This window comes from Aspergillus brunneoviolaceus, assembly GCF_003184695.1.
Source record: "Aspergillus brunneoviolaceus CBS 621.78 unplaced genomic scaffold BO95scaffold_77, whole genome shotgun sequence".
NCBI lineage: Eukaryota > Fungi > Ascomycota > Eurotiomycetes > Eurotiales > Aspergillaceae > Aspergillus > Aspergillus brunneoviolaceus.
In genome coordinates, this window is record NW_020290807.1 from 178,154 (window position 1) to 198,752 (window position 20,599).

A 20,599-nucleotide genomic window follows, 5' to 3' on the forward strand; every position below is an offset into this window, starting at 1 on the left:
AATTATAAATAGAGACTCTGTATTTATAAGTTAATTTTAATTTAATTTTTACTATTAAACTAAAATTAAAAAATAGTTATTAACTATATTTTACCCGTAAACCAACAGCTAAATAGAAAAAACTAACTAAGTTTTTAAATATTATCTATACTATTTTATAACCAAATATTAAAATTATTAAATAAATTTATTAAATAAAACAGAATTTATATATAATAATTATTTAAATATTTCTATAAAAATAATTTTTTTTAAAGCTTTAATAAATTATTCTTCTAAGTTTAGACTTTAAATCGAGAATAATTCTATAAAAATAGAAATACTATTAATATTAGAAAGACTAGAAAAGCTAAATATTTTATAAAAAAAATTAAAAAAAAACTAGTAGAAAATAAATAAAAATTAATTAACTTATTATAATAGCTGTTGCGGTATTTTATTTTTTAAATAAAATAATAAAATAGTTTATATTTTTAAATAAAAAGATTTAGTTAAGCTATCTACTATAAATATTAAATTTAAGAGAATTCCTCGAAAATTAGTTCTAAAATTTATAGGATTTTTTAAAATTCTAAAAACTATAAAAAAATAAGTATTTTGTCTATATTTTTTTAATAAATATACTTAGTTATATAATATTTTTTATATTATTCTGCTGAAATTTTAAAAAGTTAAAAAAAATATCTCTAAAACTTTACTAATATTAGATCTAAATAATAATAAAAAATAAAAGATAAAACAGGTACTAAATAATCTATATTATTAAAAAAACTAATTTTATCTAGTAAAATAATAGAAATAGTTTTTTAAATATAATTAATAATTACTGACAGAAACTTTAATAAATATTTAGCAGAAAATCTATAAATTTAATAATCGAATTATAATTTTTTATTCTGTAATATATAAATTAAGATTAATATATAATAAAAATAATAATAAAATAACTATAAAATATATATAACGTGTATATAATTTATAATAAAAAAATATAAGTTTATTATATTATATATCTGTTTTATTTATATCTACGCGTATAAACTATAGTAAAAATAATATTAAAAAAAACCCAGATTACATACATTCAGCAGGACTATTAAAATTAAAAAATAATTAAATAAAAATTACCGATAAAAGATATTATTGTATAAAAAATAAATATAAAATATTAATAAAATTATAAACCGCGGATAATACTAATAAAAAAATATTCTTAGTATTAATAATATACCAGTTTTTATTATTATTTTTATTGGTATAAAAACATATAATCTTATAGATTATATTATTTAAATAGAAAGTAGCTGTATAGTACTAAAATAAATAACTAGTATTATTAAATAAAAAATAAAAATATTTGTATAAATTTTCGGCCTAAGTAATAAAAGTATAATATTTTATAATAAAATTATAATAAATAACTAGATTTTTCTATCAAAAAATTAATATAATTTTTATAAATAATTAATATTATTTATAACTATAGCTTTCTTAATAGTAGCTGCTATATTATACTTAATATAGTAGGCCTTTTCTATATTAAAAAATTAAGCAGTAAGATTAGCGGCTAAAAAACTAAAAAAAATATAAAAAATAAAATTATATTTTTTTTCTGCTTTTACCGTCTAAAAAAAGCTTAACTAGTAGAAAATTAATAATAAATTATTAATATTATCTAGTATTTTCGACGCTGTCTGGTATACATTTAACTAGAGTTTAAAAATTTAAATAAAAGAAAACTTATTAGAATATAATTTATTTTTTAACTAGTATACTGTTAATATTTTACCGATAAAACTATATTAAAAATATATTCAGGCTTAAACTTTCTATTAAAACTATACTTATAGTTCTTTATATTAATCCGAAAATATTTTAGACAAAAAAAAATACTAAAAAAAATAAAATTTTAGTTAAAAAATAACGATTCGCTGCGGAAGATATAGTATTATAGTATAAATATTATAACTACTTATTAATATTTTAGTAATGCTAAAAAAAATATAAAATATAAATACTGTATATATATATTAGAACAAATAAATAAATATAAAAACAGCAGAAAAATACAAACTTTTTAATATAAAATAAACAATACTAATAATATTAAGAATATTAAGAAAGATGTATAAAAACATATTTATATTATTAATATTAATATTAAAGAATTACAGCATTTTTAAAGCAAAATAATATTATTTATAATATATATTCTAAATAGAACTAGTTTATAACTTTCTACTATTTATTACTATACTTCCGAAAATAGTTAGCTCCCGCGTTGAAACGGTAGTACTATATTATTATTATACTACTAAAAACAGCTGTATATAAAAGAAAGTCTAATTATTATAAATAACTCCTATAGCTATAGCGGATTATTAATAATCTATCTATATATTTTCTGTATAATAGTTATAATATTAATAACTCAGATCTTCTTTAGTATTTAACTTCTAGGATCTTACTAAATCTTTAGAATAGCAAGAATTAGTCTTAAAATTAATAGACTACTACTATTCTATACCTAACTGACCTTTTCCCTTTACAAATATCAAAAGAAGCTAAATTAGATATATAAAATTTTAAAAAAAAATTTAAAAATAAAAATAAATTAATTAATTAATAAATAATATTTTAGTATTAAAAAAATAATTTAAGAATTAGAACAAAATGTAATATAAAATTTTAATAGGGGGTAACTACTATAATAAAAATATTTAGTAAAAAAAAATCTATCTACTAAATGGCCGCAATAGTCTTTTGTAATCTCTGGCCTGTTGGGGTTTGGTCCTATGATGGGGGTTTGGTGATAGATCTTATCGAGGTGGGGGCGGGTCCTGGAGTACATAACAGTAGTCAAGGGGGTGGGGTTCTGTACTCTGGTTTAGTGTTTACTCTAATCTTGCTTTGGTGGTTGAGTTCAACTTGAGTCGTATTTGAGGTTTAAGGCAGGTGGTTAGTCCGATTCTAAGTGTACGTGTTGAATTGTGTGGCTGGTCTAGCGCTGGTGGAGGAAGTGCTGTGTGTACCTTGGTTTTGCTGTTGACTTTTCTCAGAAGTTAGACATGACTAGAGAGTCAGCACTAGTTCACTATCAACTTCGCATACTGGTTCTCTCTGGAGACAAAATATCCATCGTCTGGATTTAAACTTTGAATGCTGAACTTACCAGAAGCACAGAAGCGAGCCCATACAGTAGATTTGACCGTAGTAGATCTTCCGTAAATGTCAACTTCTACGAAGTAGGTAATCAGATTATCCTCAACGCACCCGGTCAATAAGAACTATTCTAGACCCAAAGAAACGAATAGAGATATGGTACCCATCTACGGAGTACAGTTCCAAAGAACCATCAACCGAATCCAGAACTGTAAATATCCCAGTCGCTGCCAATCACATTAGCCACCTACCTATTAGACTAACCACCCTAATTGACAACCCAGGGCCTGACTAATCCCCCCCCCCCCCATAGAACCACCACACCACAACCCAAACAGAATCAGATACATCATACATCATAGTGACACCTCACACAAGATCTAGAATCCCACCCCAAATCCCGAGAGAGCGAACGCTGGGTCCGGCTCCGGCTCCGGCTCCGGGCTCCGGTGCACTCGAAACCTTAATGGCTCGGCTTTTCCAGTCCAGCCCACGCGTTCTCGCCCAAGCACATTTGACTCGCGAGTCGCAGCAGCTAACGGCATTCAGCCAAGGTCGGTTTCCCACGAGTCAGAATTTGTCAGTCAAAAAGAAAAATGGGAGGTGTTTCATCTGCTAGTCTAATGCCGGGGCTCGTCTCGAGATCTCCCATCCCCATGCCATGCCACACGCATCATGCAGGAGAAACTGAAACCTTAGTTTTACTTGCTACTTTTGCGCCCTTGCTTGCCGAAGTTTAAAGCTGGGGAGTGGGGAGGTTCGCCCCGGGGAAACTGCCGCTTGGTTGGTTTAGGCAGGTGATTAGTTACAGGCTGTCTGGAGCTATTGGTAATCATGTTTGCCATTAGTTAGCACTAGCATTGGACAATTCCTTGCTGAGGGATGTGTGTTTCTAACATGCGAGGTGGGGATGGGTGTTTTTGTTTGTTTGTTGTTGAATCAGTTCATGGACTCAAGAGTTAAAGTAACAATGATAAATGATTATTCATGATTAAGACTCAACTCGAGTGAAGACAATACACATAACAAAGGAAAATGTCATAACTTCGGTGGTATATACATCCATCCCATCCCACAGACCAGACAAATACAACCGAGGGTATAATTCTGTACAGTAGTCGTACACGCAAAAACAAAAAACCTTTACACCATACTATGCTCATGACACGAATCATCCCCGGCCGACGAGGTCTGCGTCACCTCGAAGGTGCGCTGGATCCCGCCGAAGCCGCCGCCGCCGCCGGGGCCCCCGGCGGAGCCCGGATGCGACCCCGTGTCGCGGTCGCGGTCACGGCGGCCTCGGCTATCCTTGCTGCTGGGCGATCGTTCGCCCGACAGCCCTGCTGTGAGCTGCTCCTCGCTGCTGTTCGACGAAGTCACGGGCCCCCGCTGGCTGTGGATGGTGGTCACCGTCACCGCCAGCTTGTCCGGGCGCAGGCGCCCCTGCACGGCGGCTTCGTCGAGCGACCCCAGCGGCATGGGGCGTTCGTGAGATCGGGCATGGTGGTGGGGGTTGTTGCTGGCACCGCCGCCGATGCGACGCGATCCGGAGGGGCCGCCGAAGGGCGAGCGGTCGTAGTAGTTGGGGTCGGAGTGGGAGCCCAGCCAGTGGCGGACGAGGGGGCGGAGGGTCGCGAGACTACCGGCCGTGATTCCGAGGCCGGTTTCGATGTTGGACCAGAGAGCGATTTCGACGGTGGCATCTAGGCGACACAAAGGATTAGCTTGGTCGATTTGGTAAGCTGGGAAGAGCGGAGGAAACATACAGAGAAAGTCCGGGTCATTAAAGGTGTGCACCCAGGGAATGCGGATGATCGTCGCGGATGAGGCACTAAACATCGTCAGTCAGTAAGTCGGCCAGGCCACTCTAACGGGAAAGAAACATACATGCAAGCCATGCCCAGAATGCCCACAACCGCCATCTTGGTCTGCTTCCGCATGTGCAGGTTCTTGACAATGAAAAACGGCAAGATGCCCACGGTGAAATCGCACAGCGCCGCAAACGCGCTGTACACGTAGGTCATGGCGATGATGATCTCCATATTAATGCAGACCCCATGAATGCTGTCGTCGAATGCCTTGCGCGTCCAGAAATAGGAGACGGGCTTGCACTGCAGCAGCATCAGGAACATGAAGACCAGGGCGGCGACGACGGTCAACACCATCACAATGCGCAGGATCCAGATATGCATGCGCTTCACGGTGATGCGCAGCAAGAAGATGCACACAGAGATCTTGCAGCCCATGGCGGAGAAACAGTATGCGATTTCGCAGAACCACCAGTACTATGGTGAGAGTTAGTAACCCCGTCCGCTTTTTTTGGACTTCCCCGGGCGAACTCGTACCTTCATGGCTGTCACCCGCTGGTGCGCATCCAGGACACTGAAATGTCGACCAGTGCCGTAGATGGCTCCTCCTATCATACATCCGGAGAACATGCAGTAAAATAACTTGGGATGATCAGCTTTCGCGTCCCACTTGTTCAAGATGATGATGCTAACTCACCATCGCAACCACCATCGCCCAATCATCGATCCCAAACGCTCGAACAATCCATCCGCGCACATAGCATCGCAGTATCACCGCAATGCAGGCCACGGACATAAAGACGGCCGCAACCGCCTTAACCTCCGGGCTGCGGTCATCTGCTGCCATGCTATCGTTGCAAGAAGCAAGGCATAATCCGGAGGACTAAGTAAAAAAAAAAAGAAAAAAAAAGAGAGAGAGAGAGCAGAGAAACCGTCACTAAAGGTAGGGGCGAAGGGAACCGCAACCGGTATTTGAGTGAACGATGGGGAAAAAAGGGAACGGGAAGGGAGACGAGACGCAAGGGAAAACCTTCAAAATAATTGTTGCACGTCCCCGTCCCACACTCACGGTCTAGAGGGCCCGAGGAAGTTGAACTCCAGGCACGCTAATCTAGTCGGTCGACGACCGTCTGGCCCTGGTCGGAGGTGGTCATGACAGGCTAAACTGGTCTAGGGTTGTGTCTGCACATCGCCGCCCCCCTCTCTCTGTCTTCTCTCTCTCAATGCAGACCGAGATCGACGGTGCGCCGGTCCAAAGTCTAACTAACTAATCCACCTACTGAGTAAGTGCCTGGGCTGAAGGGGACCAAGGAAGACAGACTCCAGTAGAGCCCCCTCGCTTAGAGAGACTGTACTGAGTACGAGCAGCCATTTCAGGAATGAGATCATCACTAGGTAGGTGTCGCGGAGAGGGCTCCATTCTGCCGAGATTAAAACCAAGATAATTGTTCGTGCGGATTGAGTCGTGGCGAAGACGCAGAGAGTCAGAGCAATTCTTCCCCCCCACTGAGCCGTTGTGGTCAGAGCGACGACACGATTAGTGTCTGATAGTGTTAAAGGTTATCCTCTGCACCGGGGATAATTTCACGTCAATGGCCGGAAACGGGGCTGGGTCCACTCCGCCTCGGTTGTACCTCCACTTTGGGTAGACTCCCCGACGGTCGAGTCAGTACTCAGGAGTAAGACGAGGAAGAATTGGTAAGAAAAGTGAGAAGCAAGAAGGCAAACCAAAAAAAAAAAAAGTTCAAGGAAGAAAGTCAAGTCATGACGGCGCAAGCCATCCATGGCTCTGGGATCGATTATGGTTTGGAGGGTGTTAATGTTGTGCAGAATTGCCAGAACCCATGGATCAAAGCTCGCATTCGCCGCCATCCGCCATCCGCCATCCGCCCACACCCCAGCTGACCTTCCACAACCCTAGATCAGATCAATCAGCAACCCACGGATGCCAATCCTAAATTCCAATGTAATCAATCGCCATCGCCATCGCCATCGCCATCGCCATCGCCATGCCCATCCGTTCGAGCATGCCCACTCCCACGTGCGATTGTCCGCCTCTTCTTCGGGGATTACCGCTCCAGTCATGTCCTTGACGATGAGTATATGCGACGGGTGCTATAGACGAAACGCCCCTTCCCCTCATTCCTGCGGGTTTGGGCTGCCACGCGTGAGTGGGTCTCAAGGATCCGGGACTCCTCGGAGGCACAGGGAAACCAGGATCAAAGAAGCAAATGCGTTGGACCTGCAGACTTCTAGAAAGCCAATCCAGGGTGAGCTGTCAGACGCGACTAGGACCGACTGACCCATGACAATCCCAATTGTCCTAGAGCCTAGAGGCTTAGACTAGGAGACCGAAGGAAGGAAGGAAGGAAGGAAGGTCCTTCAGAGAATCAGGGGAATGTTTTCCTGGGCAAATGAATTGGCAACGGGCAATCTTAATGTTCCTCCCCTGCCAGAGCGGGCACGTCCCAACTGGGCGGTTCGCCTATTCCCAATTCAAGCAATGTACACAGTACAACAACGCCAGTGCCCACCCTAAAAAATGAACGGGGCAGATCCATTGAACTTGACCCCCCCTCTCCCCTTCCTTGTTAAATTTAGCACCAGAAAAAAAGGAAAGATGGATCATGGATGTCCTTTCCGAGTGCCGCGGTGACTATGGGAAACTAGAAAGATAGACAGCTGCCATCTCCATATCTGTCAAAAGTGTTGATCCCGACTGGACCAAACCCTCCCTCCCCATCCACGGGACTTTTGACGTCTTATTTACCGGTTGTCGATCCTGCCCACGCCAAACCCAACGCAAACCCACGCCAACCCACGCGGATCGGAAAACCAGACAATGGTGCGGTGCGGATGGTGTCTCCTTTTGCCGAACCTGACAGGACCAAACGTCCTGACTCGCCAGGGCGGGGAGAAACTCTCCGAACCGGGCCAATTGATGCAGCATGAGAGCCAATGTTGGCCCAATTATAAACCTGATCTACAGCGTGCAGCATCAGAAGGGCGCTCGCTGGGCCGCTGGCAGGGTTGGTTGGCATCGGCTGCCTTTCTTTTGCCGTGTTTTTCGAGCAGCTTCCGCTTCACGTGAACGGGCGCCCTTCCCGTGCAGTACAAACCCCAATCGACGAGATACGTTAACTCGGTAGAAGAGTATGCACAGCACAAGATGAGCAGCAACGAAAATTCATTGGCGAAATTGAGACAAAGGACACAGATTGTACATCTGCATAAATGACTGAGCATCCAATGCGAAGTGGCAATCACAAGATACTCAAACGGAAAGTCTGTGGCTGACGCGCCAAGTCACTAAGTTAGCGGCTTTGGGTGCCCCGTTGCAACTTGCGTGGTGGTGGACCATACAAGCCCGGGATTGACTTGCCCAAGGATGAACCCTACCAACGCGACTCGAGGCTCGATCACCGGCCTCGGACAGCTGCTTGGTGCAGAGAGCAGGTGCTGCATGTTTGCTTTCTTGCCCTAACTCATTGATTCGCTGGTTCCCGACCGTCAGAACTGCAATCGCTCAATCCCACACAATGCGACCTTAGGATGGCTGCGCAACCGCCTGCGACCGCTGCTCGCAACTGACCACCCAACCCGACTGTGGCTGGGAAAGACAGTCTTGCCCTGCATTGTGCAACGTCTTGGAAACTCTGCTTGCTTTGTTTGAGAGAAATGTCCAGCATTTGCCCCGTGTTTGCGGAGTTAAGTCAGGCCGTGAGCCTGGACTACATAATGGGCGACATAGAGACATAGGTGGGAGTCAACCCCCATGGGTAGGTAGCCAGCATATGCGATACGATGGAGTCGAAATCTGCTCAGGTTCATCCAGGAGACGCAGATGCCCGGAACAGCGACCATGTCAATTCGTCCACCGAGGACGTTCGATCCACCGCTCAGCCGACGGTGTGGGCGACCATCAAACAATCCTATAAGATATTGAGCTACTGCGTTGCTCTGACTGCCGGCATCCTGCTTTACGGGTACGATATGGTCATTGTGAACAATGTGTCGTCCATGCCACAGTTCCAGTAAGAGGTTTCTTGAACCCCGCGGTCTACCTCTTCAATACTCACATTCGCAAGGCGTGACTATGGCCGGGAATTGAAGGGACAACTGATCATTCCCTCGGTCTGGCTGAGCCTCTGGAGCGTGGCCGGCCCGATCGGGGGCTTGTTCGGTGCGATCGCGAGCGGCTTCGCCCAAGACCGTATCGGTCGTCGCTTTTCGCTAGCCATTGCCAGCCTGCTTTCCGCCATAGCGGTCGCCGTCTTGTATGTCTCCAATCTCGCGACCGAGATCGACGACCGCAGGGCCATCTTCCTAGTGGGAAAATTAGTCCAAGGATTCGCCGTGTACATGGTCGTGAGCACGGCTGAGACCTATATGTCAGAAGTACTGCCTACCGTGTTACGAGGGCCGACTCTTGCTCTGTTTCCCATCTTCACACTCGTGGGCCAGTTGGTAGGTAGCGCGGTGGTCCGGAGCGCCCTCCACACTCCCGGAGCGAGGGGCTACCTCAACTGCTTCCTATCGCAATGGCCCTTCTCAGCTCTGTCCCTCTTAGTGTCCGTCATGATCCCCGAGAGCCCAACGCACCTCGTCCGCCAGAGCCGATTGGACGAAGCGCTCAAAGCACAGAAACGACTAGATTCCGCCGAGGTGGACTCCATGGCCAAGATCCAACAACTGCGCGCATCGGCCCAACTCGGGGAGCAAGAATCCGCGGGATACCGCGAGTGTTTCGTGGGGGTCAACCGGCGGCGCACAATCATCGTCCTCTTCGTGAACATGATCCCGAATATGATGGGACTCGTACTGTTGGCCAAAGCAAGCTATTTCCTGCAGATCATCGGCTTGGGAGCGAACACAAGCGTTATGATGCTGCAGGTCAGCATTGGGCTGGGGTTAGCAGCCAATGTCTTCAGCTTCTGGACGTTGTCCCGATTTGGCCGCGTATCGCTCATCATTGCAAGCTTGGGGATCATAGCACTATTGTGGCTGGGTATGGGCATTGCCGGCTGTTTTTATGGAGAAGTCACTGTCTGGTCAGTTGTCCTCCACTCCTCGAGTGTCAGGTTTAGGGGCCACGTCTGATAATGACCGCTAGGTACTCGGCTGTGACGTTCTGTTTGGTCGTCGTCTTCAACGGAGCTGGGGCATGGCCAGCGACCTACGCCGTGGGCGCGGAGACATCCTCCCTACGGCTCCGCGCCAAGACGCAAGGACTAGGATGGCTCGTAAATTGCCTCGCAACTGGGGTTGCCGGTCTGGTGCTGCCCTATGCATTCAACCCGGACCAAGGCGCACTGGGCTCAAAGACAGGATTCATGTTCTCCGCCTCCAGTCTCGTGGCACTGCTGATAACATGGTTCCTGGTGCCGGAGATGAAAGACCGGACCCCAACTGAAATCGATCGTATGTTCGAAAACCACCTGCCGACGAAGGAGTTCAGAAAATGGTCACCCGAGATGGATGAGGTGACAGTCAGGTTGGGTGTCTGACTGACTGGCCGGGACTTCGGGTGGTCAGTCATTTCATATCGCGCAGTAGCGTCATGCTTCTCGCTCTGTGTTGACGACTTTGATCGTGCTGGTGATCTCTTGCAATGATGTGTTTAAACAACCTTATCAAAAGCGAATTCCTCCAATGAGACTCTTACTCGTTGAATCACAATTTTTCCTCGTCATTGTCTAAGCAGACTGTCACTCCCAGCTACAGAACCTCAATAATGACTATTCATACCGAAATTGGTTAGAATCAACGAATGACTAGTAGTGTTGCGTGGATTGTCAATGTGCAACGACCGTCTGTTTGACCACTGAGAAAGTGTTTGTTAGTTTGGATCTGACAGACACTAGGTATGCATGATAAACAAAATATAGCTAGAATTCGTCGTCGTTCCTCAACTAAATACATGAATTATAGAAGAAATTCAACTAGCCTTGTGACTTGCACAGCAGCTGACTTCGGTTGGAGTATATCTTGCTGTCCGACGGTCTCGGCTAGAGTTTGGGAATATTTTTGGCGTCTGTGGGACGCTGAGCGCAGAATGGCCCGCTTTTGTCGATTCGCTTTTTCACAGTAGCTCACCTCCGTGCGAGCTGGGCTCCGTCGGTCATGGCCTGGCTACTTGGTGGGTTTTTCGATAGGATGGTGCTCCTAATTCTTTCATAGCTGCGGAATCGGTTCGAAGATGATTGTGAGCCACCCATACGACGGATCATGAGGCAGGCCTCCAAGGGTCTCTGTGGCGCTCATAGGGGTGGCACGGAACTTGAACATGACAGGAGACAAGTTCAATCAATCCTGAGCTGCTGCTGCAGCTTGGAGACCCTTCTTCTTGCCTTTCCTGTATACACGCTCATCGTTGGGGTCAAAGCCACCGTTGCCCCACAAGGCCCACTCGAGCGTTTCACTCATGTAATCCTCGGGTTTGAAGGGAGTGCCATCTGCCTTCTCCTTCTCCAAAAGCTCGAAGAACCGGTCATAATCGATCCGCGAGTGCCACTTTCCGTTCACGTAGAAGCGCTCGGATGCGATAAGTGCACAGCAGCTGTGAGCATGCTCCGCAGCGAGACCATACTTGAGACCGCGGCGGTCCAGCTCCTGGTTAAGGGAGGTGACAAACTCTTGGATTTCCTCGTAGAAAGGCACGTTCTGCATAGTCAGTCCGGCTCCCGCACTGGTGCTAGTACCACAGTAAGTGACGCCCTTGATCTCGATGAAGCAAGGCAGTGCCTTCTCAACCAGGTTCGCGTATCCAATGACCTCGTCATCCACGTTGAATCCCTTCACAAGCGTAAGACGGAAGACAGTGCGCTGCATGTGACGCTTCTCGCGGAGAATGTCCAGACAACGCTGGAAACGCTCCCAGAAGTCACGGTGCAGAGGGCGGTCGATCTTTCTCAGACTTTCCCGGTTGCTCGCGTCGATGGAAACGTACAACTGAGTTACTCGGTTGAGGGTCTCGAGCTGATCGGGATGTTGAGCATTGCAGACAAGGAAGCTGGAGATGCGCTCGCTGTGCAGCATGTCCAAGAACTGGTTGATGTGAGGATAGAATATCGGTTCACCGACCAAGCTAAGAGCGCAGTGGCGGATGCGCATAGCCTCCGCGAATCGTTCAGCACGCACACCGGGAACACCACGCATCATCTTGATCTTTTTGTAATGACCCTCCTTGATACCATTGAAGATCAGGTCGGGGGAATCCACCTTCCATCGCCAAGTTGTGCCAACCGGGTTAGTGCCATGTCTCCAGCAGAAGATACATTTGTTGCTGCAGGAAAGGGACGGAGTAGCTTCCATGCAAAGGTGCGAGCGAATACCATAGAACGAGAATTTGTAACAGGAGCCACGGCCACGCAAGGCCGACTTAGTCCAGCGACAGATCTTGACACCCGAGTGAGAACCAACAATGGTGTAGCCCTGTTTGGTAAGAGCTGCATAGGTGGGCGATGTCTTCGGGACCATTTCCTTCTCAGTGGGTTGAATAGCGGACGCAGGCGAAGCGCCCGTGGTAGTAAAGTCAACGGGAACGGGGGCTCCCGATCCGCTCTGGCCATCAGCGCTGAACTTGATGTCTTCCAGGTCAACCACATCTTGAGCCTTGTTACGTTTCCGATTCTTCTTAGAACTGTCATCAGAGCCTTCTTCATCCAGATCCTCCTCGTCACTTTCGAGAGGGTCACCGCTGCCAGGAACACCTTCACCCAATCCACCATGTTCCAGGATGTCACCCAGAATATCTTGAAGACCATGAGACCATTCTTTCAAAGCAGCTTCCGCATCACCCTTGACATCACCAAATCCGAGGGGATACGCCCGCTTCCGACCCGTAAGCTTTGCCATCCACCGATCGAGTTCCTTGGCTTGGGAGCAGTATCCCTCCTCCTCGGTCGGCCATCCCTCCTTGTCACCGAAACCAAAGACAGCGTAGCCAGCCAGGGACGAGAGCGGCGCAGTATCGATGCGGAAGTCATTGTGGGTTTCGTCAAGATGGCCAAGGAAAGTGTTCAGAATAGTATCAATGTTGTACGAGGGGATCAGCAAGCAGTAAACGTAGCGCGTTCCGGGCGAGTTGGACGGAGGCTTGGGAGCAGCGGCGAAGTAGTCATCGAAATCGACATAGGAGAGGTCATGAATCTGAGGAGGAAGGATGGCCCGCTCACGGTTCTCCGGGTCGGCTCGTTCTTGGGCGGCGGCGCGCAAGTCTTCAAGCAAAACCTGGGCATATTTCTCAGTTGAGCCGGTCAACGAAGCCCAGAAGATGATAGGCTGGATGAAGGACAGAGGCTGTTGTTCCTGGTCGGAACCGGCACGTCGGCCAGCGACCTTTGAGGGCTTCTTTCCTGACACTCTCTTGGGACCGGATGTGGACTTGGGCGCTTTCTCCTTATCGGCGATAGTTTGGATGGCCGACTTTTCGACCTTGGTGACTTCTTCGTCATATCCAATCGCAATCTTTTCACTCTTCTCCGGAGAATGGCTTCGAGGGGACGGTGGGATCGAGGAGGCAGTGGCCGTTCTAGACTTGGGCTGGAGTGTACGATAGAAGCGAATGAAGGTAAACGCGGCGACGAGAGCGAGAAGAAGCGGCAGACGATAGAGATGCCAGAAGGCCAGCAGGCCTGAAACAGGGCGAATAATCAGCACGAGAACGTGCGCGAGCACGAGTCGGTGTAGCGCTTACCTTCGTCTACAGAGAAATCTGCCATGATTGGAAGAACGAGACAGCCGAGCCCTTGGGTTCTGCTCGCCTATTCTTCGTTTGCCTTTGAGGATTAAAGCAGATGGCCTTGCCTTGGTGACAAACGATGAAAAGAAAGAGCCGAGAAATGGCGGGTTGGATTAAGTGCAGTGGGCGGAAACACTATTTTAGGAGGGTTGATTGGACCCAGAGATACTCATCGCATGCCCAGTGGATTGCAGTTGTCACCACAATGCAGGGGAAAGAACTTTTGAAAGAGTATAATGACACAAACACTCTCGAAAATCAAATCAGATACATATCGCAGCATAAATCACAAAAATGAAAATAAACCAGGCCTACAAGCTCCATGCAGTTTAAAGCGGCATCTCTGCGTTTCTCGAGGATTTTTTTTCGATAAGCGATGATTGGCTCCCGCATTTACCCTTCCTTATCGGGTAGTCGCGGTGATTTGTCATCCAACTCCTCTGTCGGCGCAGATAACGTCTTAATTAAATAGAGAGCAGTATAGCGACGATTCCTTTAGATCTGATGTGATGACACTGCCTTTCTTTTCTCCCAAAGGTTACATATGAGCTCTTGTTGCATTTAGACTGTACAGAAAAGTTCTATTGTTGGTCTCCACGGGTCACCGAGCGATTGTCTTTTCTTGGCTGTGCCGTGCTTGAAGATAAGCATGCAGGAACGCATTGTCTCTTCATACTGAGTAACACCGCATCACCTCCTCATTCGTGACCTCCTACCTCAATTCCTCGCAGGATATCAAGTGGTAACGGAGACATCTGCTGTATAGCAACCATTTATAGCAGCTATTCCACCCTCCTACCCTTGAACAATGGACACCAAGCTTGATCCTGAATTGGGTGTGCATCTATCGGATGCCGCACATCATACACAGACCCGGTCTTTCTACGCACGCAACAAGAGTCGCTTGGCCCTGACTCTTATCGCTGCGTGCCTTCTGGCTGTCTTGAGCAAAACTCGTACGATCGGTGCTCGGAAATGCAGTCTACCACTCTCCATCGAGCAGCGAGTGGAACGTATCTTGACAGAAACACCCCTCATAGGTGAGACTATTCTCAACAACTCGTTTCTGCTAGATAACTGACATGTGCTTGTATAGACGGCCATGATGACCTTCCGATCTTCATCCGAGAAAGATTCCAGAATCACATCTACGACGACGAGTTCAAGACTCCATTTACCAAAGGCGACTTGGTAGGCCATGTAGATCTACCCAGACTAGCCAAAGGCAGGGTCGGTGGCACTTTCTGGAGCGTGTTTGTTCAGTGTCCTGCCAACTGGACTGATTTCTCCGACGCCAATTATGTGACTAGTGAGTTTGCCCGGTCTGATTCTACTTGCAGGTGAAGGTGACTGACTGCGTCCGTCAGGCGCCCGCCAGACAATTGAGCAGGTAGACGTTATGCTGCGCCTACAGCAGTCTTACCCCGATACGTTCTCTGCGCCTCCAAACGGCACAACTGCTCTTCAAGCCTTCCGTGATGGGAAGATTATCTCCCCACTTGGGATGGAAGGGTTACATTCGATCGGTAACTCGCTGGCCCTATTGCGAGACTTCCATGCGCGTGGTGTTGCGTATGCCACACTCACCCATAACTGCCACAACCGATATGCCGATGCGGCCCTCGTTGAAATCCCTGGTGGGATCAAGAAAGCGGATCCTCTCTGGCACGGAGTTAGCGAAGCGGGCAAAACGCTCGTGCACGAGATGAACCGACTCGGCATGATTGTCGACTTGTCGCACGTGAGCACAGACACGATGCGTGATGTTTTAGGGGCCGGAAAGGATGACTGGACCGGCAGCCGCGCGCCAGTCATCTTCAGTCACAGCTCCGCATATGCCGTCTGTCCTCATCCAAGAAATGTCCCTGACGATATCTTGGAGCTGGTCAGAGCACGCAGGTCACTGGTTATGGTCAATTTCGCTCCGGATTTTGTTTCGTGCACGGCCTCGGAAGATCCCAAGGGGCTGCCCCAATTCGAGCCCGAGACTGCCACCCTGGCGCACGTTGTGGATCATATTGTGCATATCGGCGAACTGATTGGCTTCGATCACGTTGGCTTAGGAAGCGACTTTGACGGGATTCCCACTGTTCCCCGGGGTCTCGAGGATGTGTCCAAGTATCCGGACTTGATCGCGGAGTTGTTGAAGCGAGGTGTCAGTGATGAGGATGCAGGAAAGGTAGCCGGAGGCAATTTGCTGCGAGTGTGGAAGGAAGTCGATGACGTTGCTCTCCAATTGCAGGCTGAGGGGGCACTTCCAGCTGAGGATGACTTGTCTCATGCCTGAAGCCAATTTGTCAAATTATTCGACGCGCATGTCTCTCCTCTCATTGGACCGGGAGCCATGCCATACCGGACAAATTTGGTAACATTCGACCTCCACTTGCTTAATTATAGCTGAAGGAGAAGCAGTTTTCATGACGTACCAGCAAGGCTTGTCTGACTTTGAAACGATCATCTGGAACTGTGACAGTTTCTTTCGGCCTGGGGTGGAAGCACACCTGCCAACCTACCATAGATCACGCATTCAGATTTGCGATACTACTTTCGCTCGAAAGTCTTTAATTGATTAAAAGCTCAACCAATAGTTGAAGGACCATGCACTCGCGTTGGTCGGGTCCTGGATTGTTTGTACGCGTAAACCGATCAGAGGCTGACTAACCACTGTGCTATCAATTCAGGCAGGCTGGTGGAGACATCGATGCTATGCACAAGACACCTAGCATCACCACCTAGATTCTTGCTCACACTGTACAATTTTCAAGTTGGAAGGACGCGCGTCTTCCAGCATTGCGGGGTCAGCAGTGGCCATGAACTGGGTTAACTATGACTACAGTCCGAAGGGAGAATGGCAGGTCCTACATCAACATCGGACGATCAAGACGAGCATGGTGTATACATTTGTCTCACCTTCAGTCGGAATCGCAATTGAAGGCAGGCAGGCATGGGCCCCTCCTGCTGGTGATCGAGAAAGGCGGCAGAAGAGTTGGCCAACCAGCCACATCCACCTGGGTTGTAGATCTCATAATGCCAATGACGCGCTGGTTCTTGCGCATGTCAAAAGAGTCTGATCGGATATTGCCACCTGTTGACATACGTCTGTCTTCCGGCGGCACGCGCATGCCTTCCTGTATGGTTCAGTCCCATGAGCTTCTTTTTTGAGCTGGTCTTGTCAACCATTGTCAAAAGCTTGTCTCGCGCCATCGACATCATCCAAGAGGGGCTTTGCAGAGATAAGCCTCAATCGTCTTATCAGATTCATCATCTGGCTTTGGGTGCTGTTTTCCGACCAGACTACCTGGTTTCTGCGTCAGCAGATCAGGCTGTCGACTCGAATGGCCGTGCCTTAATCGATCGCGAAGGTGTTCCTGGCGGGAAACACAGATCTGCATGCTACTCAGTAGGAGATTCAGCACTATGATGTCAGACGCGCGCAAAGAAAGGTACGCTCTTGAAGCGAGCCTCTCATCTGTTTTTCCGCCCACTCAGGGGACGATGGATGATTCATGGAGCAAAGGGTCGAAGATCAGGTGATGGCCCAGCTCCCATCCCCAAACACACAAAAGCCTATTCTCCTCACCCGATTCATAGCAGCATACAACGTTTCATGAACCCGATCAACCTATCCTTCTGCTGATCAACTCTTCCAGCAAAGCAAGGGATACCGCTCTTTTCGGGCGATGATGTGCAACAACCATTGGAGACGGCAGCATTCTTCATCTTCCATACCAGAGATATTCCACAAGAGGCAAGATAGACACCTGAAAACCTCGGCCCCTTCGTCGCATTGCGCAAGCGCTACACCTCCCTTGCAATTGGGAGGATCCCAAAAATCAGGAATCATGTCGTCTGAGGTCTGAACGTTTGGCTATGAAGCTTCCCTCCTGGGCGACTTTCGCCAACTTTGGTAACGGGCACATTCCAGCCCTGTGGAGTAGGTTGTTCTGCGTGTTCGGTGCGGAGAATTTTGGATGCAGAATGTCGTCGGCGGTGTTTTTTCTTCTTTCCTTTGCTCTGGGAAGCAAGCTTTTGACAAGAGCTTTGGATGCTATTTAATTCTTCGCGCCGCTGTTTTCTTTCCGGAAGTTTCATGATGTACTGGACATCGGACAGGGACTCCGTGATAGTTTGTGCTGTGTTTCGCCAGAATGGATTCAATGCAGGAGAAGGAGGTCAAGCATATTGGGGGCAGAGTGGATGATGCACAACATGAAGATACTGACCGCCAAAGCCAAGAGTCGACCGTGAAGCAAGATATGACCATTGAGCATGGACATCCAGCCCCCGATGGCGGATATGGCTGGGTGGTCGTGGCTTGTGTGTTCTGGCTGCAAGTCAATACGTGGGGTATCAATGGGGTAAGTCGATGGATAATGTCATGAGTCTTCTATGCTGCAGTCAGTAAACTAACTCTCGTTTCAGAGCTATGGGATCTTTCTGTCCCACTATATGACCAACAATGTATTTCCGGGGACCAGTGCCTTCGCCTACTCCATGGTGGGCGGCTTATCGATTGGCTGCGCATACCTGATGGCCCCATTTACCGTCTACTTGATCCGCACGCACGGCACTCATGCCACCCTGATTGGGGGCATCATCATCCAGAGCGGAGGCTTGATTGCGGCCTCCTTCGCCACAAAGATCTGGCAGCTCTTCCTAGCGCAGGGAGTCTGTTTCGGCACCGGCATGGGCGTCATCTATATGACGTACCTGGGCATCCCGGCACAGTGGTTTGAGCGCAAACGCAGCATCGCAAACGCGATCCCCGCCGCCGGAGCGGGGACGGGCGGGATCATCTACTCGCTGGCGATCCAGTCGATGATCGAGAACATCGGGCTGGGGTGGACGTACCGCACGCTGGCGCTGGTGTCGCTCACGGCGAACCTGGTGAGCGCGGCGTTCCTGCGCGACCGCCACAAGGCGACGGCGAGCCGGCACACGGCGTTCCAATTCCCCTTGCTCCGGCGGGCGGAGTTCGTGCTGCTGCTGGGGTGGGCGATCTTCAGCACGCTCGGGTTCGTCGCGGTCAACTTCAGCCTGCCGAACTTCGCCGTCTCGATCGGGCTGTCGTCGCACCAGAGCAGTGTGGTCGGCGCGCTGCATAACCTGGGCCAGGGGGTCGGGCGGCCGCTGATTGGGCTGCTGAGCGATCGCTGGGGCCGGCTGAACGTCGCGTCGGTGCTGTCATTGGTGTGCGCGGGTTTCTGCTTCGCGATCTGGATCCCCGCCCAGGATATGGCGGTCGTCTCGGCCTTCGCAACGATCGGGGGCATGGTGTCGGGTACCTTTTTCGCCACGGTGGCCCCCGTGATCGTCGAGGTGATTGGGCTGCAAGACCTGCCGGGCGCGCTGAGCATCCTCTGGCTCGTTCTGATCTCGCCCGGGGCGTTTGGCGAGGCGATCGCGCAGGCGCTGCGGCGGCCGGCATGGGGCACGGCGGCCTACCAGCCGGTGCAGGTCTTCTCGGGGATCCTCTACATCGCGGCGGCGCTGTGTTTGTGGTTTGTGCGAGGGTGGAAGGTCCAACAGAAGCTGCAAGAGGAAAGTGAACAGGCGAGTCGAGACAAAAATCTCACCGATGTGGTGGTATGTGCCAAAGAGGGAGAGGCAGAAGAAGTGGTGAGGAAGTCGGTGTGGAGGGATCCCGTTGGGCTGGGAAGGGAAATGGTGCGTTGGTATCGTGTGTGAGGTGAGAACAGGAAAGTGAAAATCAGAAAATGAGAAATGAGAAAAACAGAAACAAAGAAAGGAAAGGAGGGAGACGAAAGTACAGGAGAAACAGAAACAAAACAATTAGGGCACAAAGTGTTGTTTTGGTGGTGTTGGACCAAAAGATTGGGCATACTTGAGTGAGTGGAATAATATTAGTACAGACAAACCCATTTCGATAGATCAATTGAAAGGGGAAGAGAGGAATGGACATGGAATATAATATAGCTCAATAAACATGGATGGCAATTTTCTTTTCTGTCACTGTCACTTGTCACACCTTAATTTAATTTTCCAAATCTTATATTTTATTTCTTGAATTTCTGCTCTGAATTTTAAGACTGGTGCATTTGAAGAAGTGAGATCCATCAGATCGGCCTAAAATTAGCTGAATCCTTCGGTGATGTTGATGGGAAGAAAAGGGAAGGGTGAATCTTTCCTTGACCGCCAGATTGTGAAAAGCAACAACTCGTGGTTTCTTACTTTTTTGTGATGCACACCGAAAGAATCGAGACGAAGAGGAGGTGAGAGGGAAAAGTTTATCAACACTGGCAATGCCAGGTTGGTTTCTTGTAGTTTTGAATTTGCTTTTTACTTTCACATCTACATCTACACTACTTTTACTTTTACTTTTACATTAGAGTCTTAAAAACTTATTTAATGTCTTTATCTTGCACCGGTACCGAAGTATAGCCAAAAACAACAATACCCGCAAGCTACTACTACTACTACTACTACTACTACTACTACTACTACTACTACTACTACTATTACTGCTACATCATCAATAACCACAAAAATGCTCCCGCAACAACAACTGCCAATCCCATACATTGTGCCTCCCCATCTGGAGGAATACAACATCCCGCTGTCCGCGTTCGCGGCCGCCCGTCCTCAGTTCCACAACATCGTCGGCGGTGCGTTCATCTTCTCGACCACCGTGCCGGACGCCGTGACTTCGATTACTACATCTACTTCTACTCCTACAACTAGCTCGAAAAGAGCAGCGCAGGGGACGACATCATCCACGACGACAGCATCCACACCTCCGCCTCCGCCTGTATCAGCATCCCCCTCCCCCTCATCACCCACCCCAGCGACAGCAGCAACAGCAGCAGCAACACAATCCCCACAAACCCCGACTTCCTCCTCCTCCTCCTCCTCCTCCTCCTCCTCC

At 47.7% G+C, this 20,599-nt stretch overlaps 7 protein-coding genes across 7 annotated transcripts; 5 read left to right on the forward strand and 2 right to left on the reverse strand.

Moving 5' to 3' along the window:
- Positions 1 to 4,181: 4,181 nt before the first annotated feature.
- BO95DRAFT_485429 (putative integral membrane protein) lies at positions 4,182 to 5,972 on the reverse strand. Its single transcript, XM_025590402.1, has 5 exons — positions 5,668 to 5,972; positions 5,508 to 5,612; positions 5,050 to 5,447; positions 4,929 to 4,993; positions 4,182 to 4,865 (listed from the first exon to the last, which is right to left on the reverse strand). The coding sequence occupies exons 1-5, from the start codon at positions 5,815 to 5,817 to the stop codon at positions 4,306 to 4,308; spliced, it is 1,278 nt and encodes a 425-aa protein (XP_025438102.1). The 5' UTR covers positions 5,818 to 5,972; the 3' UTR covers positions 4,182 to 4,305.
- A 789-nt stretch (positions 5,973 to 6,761) lies between these two features.
- BO95DRAFT_264077 (uncharacterized protein) lies at positions 6,762 to 7,408 on the forward strand. The gene has a single exon (XM_025581533.1). It carries the CDS (start codon positions 6,916 to 6,918, stop codon positions 7,270 to 7,272), a length of 357 nt encoding a protein of 118 aa, XP_025438103.1. The 5' UTR covers positions 6,762 to 6,915; the 3' UTR covers positions 7,273 to 7,408.
- Positions 7,409 to 8,605: 1,197 nt separating this feature from the next.
- Positions 8,606 to 10,666, forward strand: BO95DRAFT_264095 (MFS general substrate transporter). Its single transcript, XM_025581534.1, has 4 exons — positions 8,606 to 9,004; positions 9,059 to 9,635; positions 9,714 to 10,021; positions 10,084 to 10,666. The coding sequence occupies exons 1-4, from the start codon at positions 8,775 to 8,777 to the stop codon at positions 10,475 to 10,477; spliced, it is 1,509 nt and encodes a 502-aa protein (XP_025438104.1). The 5' UTR covers positions 8,606 to 8,774; the 3' UTR covers positions 10,478 to 10,666.
- A 179-nt stretch (positions 10,667 to 10,845) lies between these two features.
- Positions 10,846 to 13,784, reverse strand: BO95DRAFT_517887 (flavodoxin and radical SAM domain protein). Its single transcript, XM_025591930.1, has 2 exons — positions 13,669 to 13,784; positions 10,846 to 13,606 (listed from the first exon to the last, which is right to left on the reverse strand). The coding sequence occupies exons 1-2, from the start codon at positions 13,691 to 13,693 to the stop codon at positions 11,277 to 11,279; spliced, it is 2,355 nt and encodes a 784-aa protein (XP_025438105.1). The 5' UTR covers positions 13,694 to 13,784; the 3' UTR covers positions 10,846 to 11,276.
- Positions 13,785 to 14,207: 423 nt separating this feature from the next.
- BO95DRAFT_446893 (dipeptidase) lies at positions 14,208 to 16,400 on the forward strand. The gene is made up of 3 exons (XM_025587496.1): positions 14,208 to 14,753; positions 14,810 to 15,022; positions 15,081 to 16,400. Exons 1-3 carry the CDS (start codon positions 14,522 to 14,524, stop codon positions 15,998 to 16,000), a joined length of 1,365 nt encoding a protein of 454 aa, XP_025438106.1. The 5' UTR covers positions 14,208 to 14,521; the 3' UTR covers positions 16,001 to 16,400.
- A 1,309-nt stretch (positions 16,401 to 17,709) lies between these two features.
- BO95DRAFT_264138 (MFS general substrate transporter) lies at positions 17,710 to 19,412 on the forward strand. The gene is made up of 2 exons (XM_025581535.1): positions 17,710 to 18,071; positions 18,136 to 19,412. The coding sequence occupies exons 1-2, from the start codon at positions 17,862 to 17,864 to the stop codon at positions 19,399 to 19,401; spliced, it is 1,476 nt and encodes a 491-aa protein (XP_025438107.1). The 5' UTR covers positions 17,710 to 17,861; the 3' UTR covers positions 19,402 to 19,412.
- An 809-nt stretch (positions 19,413 to 20,221) lies between these two features.
- BO95DRAFT_467756 (uncharacterized protein) lies at positions 20,222 to 20,482 on the forward strand (the record flags this gene model as incomplete). The annotated part of the gene is made up of 1 exon (XM_025589314.1): positions 20,222 to 20,482. A coding segment is annotated over one exon (261 nt), but the record flags the coding sequence as incomplete, so codon positions are not given.
- Positions 20,483 to 20,599: the final 117 nt, after the last annotated feature.